The sequence below is a fragment of the Catharus ustulatus genome, chromosome 16, assembly GCF_009819885.2.
Source record: "Catharus ustulatus isolate bCatUst1 chromosome 16, bCatUst1.pri.v2, whole genome shotgun sequence".
Taxonomy (NCBI): domain Eukaryota; kingdom Metazoa; phylum Chordata; class Aves; order Passeriformes; family Turdidae; genus Catharus; species Catharus ustulatus.
In genome coordinates this window covers 2,791,982-2,800,462 of record NC_046236.1, presented here as the reverse complement: position 1 = coordinate 2,800,462, position 8,481 = coordinate 2,791,982, and the positions used below count along the sequence as shown (strand labels likewise).

Genomic DNA, 8,481 nt, shown 5'->3' with positions numbered 1-8,481 from the left:
CAAAGCCCTGTCCGGCCAAGGAGCCCCGCGGGCAGGAGCAGCGCACGGCACCGGCTGGTCCCGCAGCGCTGGCTCACCCCGGTCACGGGCTGTCCCGTGCTCCACTTCCCGTGCTCCGCTTCCCCTGCTCTGACTCAGGGGCAGGGAACCAGCAGCGTCACCCGCTCCGGCTGCCCGTGCCGAGCAGGTCCTGCCCGGCTGTGAGCGGCACAAGCGTTGCAGTGAATGAGCAGGACAAATTATGTTTCTCTAATGTTCGGAGAATTTTAATAGGAGCCATGGTCTGCAGGAGCAGGTGATCTCTGGCTTTGGTCCCACCTCTCCTGTACTGGTTGCCAAGACCTATTTTCCCTTTTCCCCCCTTCCGATGGTGCCGGTCCTGAGACGCTCTCTCCCTGCTGGGTGTCCCATCACCTGGGAGGATTCAGCTCAGGTCGGGAGCGGCACCATGAGCCAGCCGTGACCGCAGCTAGCCGGCACCATTCCTGCTGTCAGCCTGTCAAAGGCAGCGCTGGAGGCAGGGACACGCCACCCTCCGCACCCCGCCCTGCAGGGAGGCATCGGCCAGCGTGAGGAGGGGGCCGCGGGGCAGCCCCCGCCCGATGGCCATTCTGGCCACCTCCCCGGGCAGGAGAGCCCGTCTCCAGAGAGCGAAGCCAGCCAGGTGACCTACAAAAGCTTCTGCAGTGCCCATGTCCGTCTTGGGGCCGTCCTGTCCCCAGCCCAGCACCAACGAGCCACCAGCGGGAATTTCATAGCCCGGGTGGAAGCCGGATCCGGCAGCCAGCAGCCTCCTGTCCACGTAGAATCGGTATTGGCCCTGGCTGGAGGACCAGGTGAGGCACAGGTGGTGCCATTTGCCATCCAGGAGCGGCACCACCGGGAGCTCCCGAAATTGCCCGACTCCCAAGAAGAACCGTGCAGAGCCAGGGCGATCCCCACCATGGCCATGCACGGCCAGCTCACTGTGCCCGTCCTCGGTGAGGTAGGAGAGGACAGCACCGAGGCGAGGGGCTAGGGTGGCCAGCCAGGCACAGAGTGACATCGCCCGCAGACCCCGGTGTGGCCCCAGCCCCAGGACAGCCCTGTGCTCAGCGGAGGTGTTGGGGAAGAACAGGACGGCACCGGTGCGACAAGCGGGGGAGGTGGGCATCGAGGTGAGGGGGCCGTACCTACCCTCTCCCGACTGCTGGGGGGCTGGGGGTTGCTCCTGGGGGACTGTGGGGAACACCGGTGCCATGGTCTGGGCTCGGGGTGCTGCATCGCGAGGGGTCTCCTCATCCTCCCCGGGTGCTCCACCAGCCCCGGCAGCAGCCGACAGCCAGTGCCCTTCCTCCTGCCGATGTTGCTGCCACCGCCTCCTCTTCGGGCGGCGAGGGCTGGGGATGCTGGGGACAGCCTGGCCCGGTCGCTGCTGCTCCAGCTGGCTGCCCCGGCTGCCGGCAGTGTCCGGCAGACCGTGAGGTTTGGTGCCAGCCTCCACCAGTGCTGCCGGTGGGTGGGTGACCAGTCCATGTGGTGGGCTCAGGGCACCCACTGTCCCCTCCAGCCTCTTCAGCCTGCGGCGCAGCCGCCGGCCAGCAGTGGCCAGGCGGGCGAGCTCGGCACCCAGGGCGGTCCGGGCAGCGTCGGCCGCCTCCGCCTGCTCCTCCAGTGCCTGGAAACGTCCATCGATGTTGTAAGAGATGTTGTAGTTGCTGGCGATGCTCTGGAGATGGTTCAGTGTCACCTCCTGGAGCCGCAGAAACTGCAAGGGAGTGGGATGATGTGGGGTGAACCCACGTCCCCACGCCGGGTCCCTGCTCAACCCAAAATGCTGAGTGTCCCTCTGGCACAGGTTGGGCAGCACCCCCTCCCCGCCCCGGGCACCCACCTGCTCCTCCAGGCGCCGCAGCCGCAGGAGCAGGGGTCCGGGGCGGGCCGGGGGCCCCGGTGCTCGGGTCAGGCCGCCCTGCAGGGCGGCAGTGAGGATCAGGCAGAGGGGCACTGCCATCCCCGCCATCCCGCTGCCGGACGCGTTCTGCCTGCACGACAAGGCCGGCGCTGGCCCCCGTGGTGTCCCCCCGGGCAGCCTCCACCATGATGAGATCCGCAGCCGCCGCTGGCACGCCCCAGCACCGGGGCTCCCAGCACCGAGGCCCCGGGCCAGCGCTCTGCGGGGGCGGCTGGCACCGGCCCAGAGCTCCCGGGCTCTGGCGTCCTGCTGCAGGGGCCGGGCCGGGGATATTGGGCTGTGAGGCACAGAAAGGTGTGTGGGGGACCCTGGGCACGTGGCTGGATGCAGGGCAGGGGGTGACAGGCCGGGAATCGCAGGTAGGACAGGGCAGGGCAGCTAGGAGGAGCGGTCAGTGTGAGCAAGGACAGGACAGGACAGGCAGGACGGAGCGGTCAGTGCGGGCAGGACAGGGCGGTGCGGCAGGGTCACCACGAGGGGGCAGCATGTGCGCGCCGCAGCGCCGCCGGTGGGCGGAGCTTTGGGGCCATGGGCGGGGTTACGGCGCAGAGCAGCAGGATCCGCCTTTCCATATGCCACGCCCCTCTCAAGCCCCGCCCCAAGGCCCCGCCCCGTACCCTTGAGCCCTACACAAGATGGCGGCTGCGACCCTCGCCCGCCGGATCGGCCGCTCAGGTGCGCCCGGACCCTGCCCCGACCGCTCCCTGCAGCGGGCTCGGCATGTCCCCGAACCCCCGCTGCCTCTCTGTGCCGCCAGGGTGTTCCACGTGTCCCCCTGCCGTGGGTTGGGGTGTCCCTGTATCCTCCCTGAGTGGGTCGGGGTGTCCCCATGTCCCGCCCTGTCCGTGCAGAGCGCGTTTGGGGAGCGCACTCTACACTTGTGGGGCTGTGCTGTTCCCGTCCTTACCTGTCTGTGTCCCCCAGGTGTGCTGCCCCTGTGCTGCCGTCCCCCAGCGTGGGACAGGGCCACCCGGCCGCTCCCCAGCCCCCTGCAGCCCCCCGGCCTCCCGCTCGCCCCATGTCGTTCCTTCAGCAACAACAAGATCCAGGTGGAGCTGGACGAGAGCTCAGGTACGGCGGGTGGCACCTCTGTGGTGTCATTGTCACTGTGGGGCACAGGCAGGGTCCCTGCCACCCCTGTCCCATGGCTCTGTGGCTCTGGGCATGGAAAATCACCAAAGCCCCAGATGTAGCAGCTGCAGCTGCTTAGGAGCTTCGGGGAGAAGTGTTTGGGGTTTGGAGTCTCACCAGTTATGGGCAGTTCGGAAGGTTGGTGCTACAGGAAAATCCTGGCTGTTAATGTCCCCTGCCTCTGCCGTGTCCCCTGTCTGAGGGTTCCTGGTTTGGGCACCTGACAGAGTGGCAGTGCTCCATCAGAGGAGATCTGTTGGGAGTTTCTGTGACCTGGCTACCAGGAATAGCTGTCATGGGGCCATGTCCCTGCACTGAGCATGGGTGCTTCTTCCTGTGGCTTCCCAGGTCCTGCTTTCAGGTGCCTGGGTGTGTCCTCACGCTGTTCCCAGCTGGCCATGGCTGCAGCACTCAGGGAGGACCTTTGAGGTAGAGTGGTGCAGCTTGGACAGGGACAAGGGCTCATAGTCTTTCCCGTGGTGCTGACAGGTTCCAGCAGGTGTGTGACCCCCGGACACCTACTGTTAGCTGTGATGGCTGCAGGCTCGACCTTCCCCATTGACCCCAGAGAGAAGGGAACTGCTGGGCACCATGACCCGGAAGGTGGCTGGGCTTTGGGACACGTGGGGTGCCACCACACATGGTCTGCTCTGTGCCACCACCGGCTGAGTGACCCTGGCTTGTAGCTGGATCTGGGCAAAGGCAGGACCTTGCTCTTGGCTCTGCTGCTCTGGAAGCTTTTAAATAGCCAGGAGTGCTGCTGAGTGAGAGTGGGAAGACAGTTTGCTGAGAGAAACAGGGAGGTGGGTGAAGCTCTCCAGGGCAGGGCAGTGTGAGCTGCTGTGGGGAGGGTCTGATGTCCCTGTTTACCCTGCACAGGAGTTGCCATGATGAAATTCAAAAGTCCCCCAGTGAACAGCCTCAGCCTGGAGTTCCTCACAGAGTTTTCCATAAGCCTGGAGAAGCTAGAGAACAACCGGGCCTGCCGGGGTGTGATCATCACCTCTGTAAGTGTTTGCTCCTGTTTGGGTCACTGATCACTAGAACAGGAGGGCCCTCAGGCACCTTGGATTGGCTCAGGGAGGGGGCTCTTGGAAGGGCTGTGATTTTTCTTCCTGTGCCCTTTTCCAGCAGAGGAACGACAACCAAGTGTTGTGCTTTGTCATGAAAATCAAGTTTGCTTATCTGCCTACATCCTGTGACATCTCCTGGCTCACCCACAGAGAGCTACTGGTGCTTATTTTCAAATGTGGTGTGGGGACAAGGTGGTGCCTGGGAATGGGACAGGACAGGTTTTGTGCTGTGTGGCTGATGTACTCACACAGGAGCCCTGACAATGAGAAACTGTGTTCCAAGCAGAGGCCCAGCACTGCAGGCCATGATAATGGGATAATCCAAGCTATGGGAGATATTTTCAAAGCCCAAAAGACCCTGATTTATATCACATATTTATCATTTTCCTTTCTCTCAAGCTGACAGGCCAAGAGCTGAGGGGTCCTTCCTTCCCTGTGACTCTCAGTGACATCTGTTTTCCCAATTCCAGGCTGTCCCCAAAATATTCTCATCTGGTCTGGATATCACAGAGATGTGTGGGAAGAGCGTGGAGCACTACACTGAGTTCTGGAGAGCTGTGCAGGAGATGTGGCTCCGGCTCTACGGCTCCAACATGGTGACAGTGGCTGCAGTCAATGTACGTCCTTTGGGCCTGCCTTCCTTGGGGTGGGATTGCAGTTGCTTTGGACTGTGTGGGCAGGGACAACTGAAAAACCAGGCTGAAATTCATCCAGGGATGTATCTGTTGGGGTGTTCGGGCGAAATTTGTGTCTGTCAGTTCTGTGGGGTGTGGGAAGGTGTGGAAGTGTGGGATGCTGCAGGCTCTGTGTAAGCTGCAGGCACTGCTGGGTTACAGCAGCATGTCAGCATTTCCAGCAGGTTTTGCTTCTCCAGACAGGGTTCTTGGCCATCAGGGAGGTGCTGCTGGGGTCTCCGTGTCCATGGATGGGTCATTACATTTTTGGTGTCTTGTTTTCATTTTCCAGGGCGGTGCTGCCCTGGCAGCTCACGGTGGTGTCTGTCCACAGCCCCCCACTGAAGGCACTTGGGTTTTCTCTCAAGCATCCTGTTCAGGGCTGAGCAGCACTGAGCCGTGGAAAAGATGGTCACAAGTGGAAGGGAAATCTTCCCTGTGAGGGGGGTGAGGCCCTAGAGCACGTTGCCCAGAGAAGCTGTGGCTGCTCCATCCCTGCAAGTGTCCAAGGCCAGGTTGGATGGAGCTCTGAGCAACGTGATCTAGTGGAAGGTGTCCCTGCCTGTAGCAGGGAGCTTGGAATGAAATGGGCTTTAAGGTGCCTTCCAACCCAAACCTTCCTGTGATTCTATGAAACCTTGATAAACATCAGAAAAATCTTCTTTAGGACTGTTTTGAATCAGGTGGTCAGAAATTTGGGGGACATCTGCTTTGTCTTCCTGGTGTCTGCCGTGCTCTGGAGTGATCAGCAAGGCTGGGGGATGTTTGTAACCATGTCCTGGACTCACTCTGTCCTTCTCTCTGCCAGGGGTCCAGCCCAGCTGGGGGCTGCCTTGTTGCCCTGTCGTGTGACTACAGGATCATGGCAGAGAACCCCAAATTCAGCATCGGCCTGAACGAAGCCCAGCTGGGCATTGTGGCTCCCTTCTGGTAGGCCAGTATCATGTGTAGGTCTCTAGAAAGAATTAATCTTCAAGGAGTTAATTAATCAGTTCAACTGGTCGTGGCAGTGTGGTTTGTATGTCAGGGGTCAGATATTTGCAGCTGCAGGAGATGGCACCTCATTTCTGTCATGTCCTGCAGGTATCTGAAAAGCTTTCAGGCTGCAGAAAGTCCTCACATCATGCACCAGCAAGGACCTCAGTCCTGGCTCTGCAGTTAACTCCAGAATTAGTGCTGGGAGATCTCATGGGTCAGGCTCAGTCTGGGAATAGGCTTTTTTCTGGGTACACACTGTGTATCTGCAAAATCCCGTGGTGTGGAGATTTCTGAGAGCACAGACCCCTGTTTGCCCTAGGAACATATAAATGCACTGTTGAGAAGGAGTTTTCAGTCACAGTAAGTGGGTACCCACAGGCACTGAGGCTAAAAAGAGCAGCTTTCATGCAGAGAAGAAGGAGCTCTCTTGGGGTGCTACCAAAATGGCTCTTCTCATGTCATTTTCACATTGTGATTGAGCCCACATTGTGATTGAGCTGCTGTTCAGAGCACTGAACCTGAGGAGTGGCACTAGGATGTTCTCAGAGCCCTGAGCCTGAGGAATGGGACCAGGGTGCTGTCAGCTCTTGATGTCTCAGTGAGCTGCCCCTGAGCTTTCCCTCTCATCTCTTGCAGGTTTAAGGACACATTTGTGAATGTTGTGGGACACCGAATTGCGGAACGCTCCCTCCAGCTGGGCTCCCTCCACCCTGCACCTGAGGCCCTCAAGTTGGGTCTTGTGGATGAGCTGGTGCCAGAGGAGAAGCTGATGGAGAAGGCTGCAGCTGTCATGGCACAGTGGCTGGCACTTCCTGGTAAGCCTCTAGCAGAAGAGGAGACCTGGTCTGAGTGGGAGAGCAGATGCCAGGACTGGTGCTAGGGGAGCTGTGTGACAGTTTCCATTAAAAGGGGAGGTTTGGTTTGCTGGGAGGTAAGAAAGCTCAGCTCAGCGGTCCAGCAGTCTTGGGCTAACGGAGAGGGAAACTGTGCTAACGTTTAGGGCATGTGACTCCAGCTCAGCTCATCCTGCCAGCCCTGCTGAGTCAGTCTGGAGATGTCTGAGCTCCACAGACAAACCAAATCTCAGTCTGTCAGTGGAGGTGTTAGCCCAGAAAAGCTGCCATGGAGCTGAGTGAACAGGCTGGGTGAGAGCTCCTGGGTGGCTGCCAGGCTGCTTTTGTGGTCTGAATCAACTCTTGGCAGTCTGGATGGCAGTGGTGGGGGTGTGGATAAGGACAGGCAGACAGCACAGGCATTGTGTGTTTGGGCTGTGACTGCAGCACAAGGTTCCTGGGCTGGAAGAGGGCTCTCCACAGATCTGAGCTTTCCCAGTCCATGCCACCTCTCCTCCCTGCTGTCCTGGTGTTAGAGTGACACCTCACCACCCAGACTGGGGAGCATGTCTCAGCTGCACCCTCCCTTGACTTCCAGGAGGTCCTGTGCAGATCCTTCCCCTAAATCAGAACTGTGTCTGGGTGGAGGTGGCTTCAGTACCCCGGTGCTGAACCAATTCAGGGTTCCCAGTGTCCTCATTTCGTTGTCACTAAGTGTGTCAATAAAACATCTGTGCAGCAGATGTGCTGCCACATTGCTGCACCTGGCTCTGTGAGGGTGTGAGATGTGTGCTGGGGGCCTCAGTCAGCTCCACCAGCCCCTGTGTTCCTGCTGCATCCACATATCCATGTGGAATGGCACAGGCCCAGAGATGAGCTCGAGGGAAGTGTTGCTGGCCTTTGTACAGTGTGATTGGCAGGAGCAGACTGTCTTGCAGTGATTGAAGGGATTGGTTCAGGGGACCTTAGAGCCACAGCAGTTTCAAATAAGAAGGAATTTTGTTCAGTTGCTGGTGTGTACTGGAGGTGGATATAGAGCTGTGGAGGGCACAGAGAGAACGAGGTACACAACTTTTTGTCATCATTGCCAGTAGATCAGTCATTTCCCCACTGAGCAGTACAACCATAATTTATTGTATGAGAATTTATCCAGTTCAGCTCCTAGGGTTTTGCTTATCCCTTTCCCTGCTGCTTTCAAGAGCACTTTGCTGTGTGATCGCTCCCCATTAGACCTGCATTTGGTGGCACTGAGAGCTGGTCAGGGATGAGGACAGGGCATGTTCCTGATCCTTGCTGTCTTCTCTGCAGACCATGCCCGCCAGCTCACCAAGACCATGATGAGGAAGGCGGTGTTGGACCGCCTGGTAGCTCACCGGGAGGAAGACATCAAGAACTTCATCACCTTTGTCTCAAAAGAGTCCATCCAGAAGTCCCTCCGCATGTACATGGAGATGCTGAAGAAGAGGAAGAGCTGAGGATCCAGCTGGTCCCTGGGAGGTCGAGTCACCCTCTGAAATGCTGCAGTAGCTGTTGGTCTCACAACAAAGCCACCTGCAGTGCCAGCAATCGGTGACGTGCCACCTGCTCCCACAGCTGCCCCAGCTGCCCCTTCCCTCTGTGCCTCTAGAGTGCCTGACACCACGCTGCCTTCCCCAAGGGCCGGGAGAGCCCACTCAGCCCCCAAGGAATGGACAGGGTTTCAGCATGTTGTGGTCTGAACCCCATGGTCCTTGGATGTCCTCCCTCCTGTTAATCAACAGTTAATCGTGAAATGAGGTTTGTTAATAAATCTTCAATGAGGTAGGAGATGGATACTTTGTTGGCTTGTCCGTGGTCAC

At 59.0% G+C, this 8,481-nt stretch overlaps 2 protein-coding genes across 2 annotated transcripts; one reads left to right on the top strand and one right to left on the bottom strand.

The window, feature by feature from the left end:
• Window positions 1-278: 278 nt before the first annotated feature.
• PTX4 (pentraxin 4) lies at window positions 279-2,322 on the bottom strand. Its single transcript, XM_033074289.1, has 2 exons — window positions 1,874-2,322; window positions 279-1,747 (listed from the first exon to the last, which is right to left on the bottom strand). Exons 1-2 carry the CDS (start codon window positions 2,000-2,002, stop codon window positions 500-502), a joined length of 1,377 nt encoding a protein of 458 aa, XP_032930180.1. The 5' UTR covers window positions 2,003-2,322; the 3' UTR covers window positions 279-499.
• Window positions 2,323-2,551: 229 nt separating this feature from the next.
• Window positions 2,552-8,449, top strand: ECI1 (enoyl-CoA delta isomerase 1). Its single transcript, XM_033074597.2, has 7 exons — window positions 2,552-2,629; window positions 2,879-3,025; window positions 3,965-4,092; window positions 4,629-4,775; window positions 5,641-5,762; window positions 6,447-6,625; window positions 7,952-8,449. The coding sequence occupies exons 1-7, from the start codon at window positions 2,590-2,592 to the stop codon at window positions 8,116-8,118; spliced, it is 930 nt and encodes a 309-aa protein (XP_032930488.1). The 5' UTR covers window positions 2,552-2,589; the 3' UTR covers window positions 8,119-8,449.
• The last annotated feature ends 32 nt before the right edge of the window (window positions 8,450-8,481 follow it).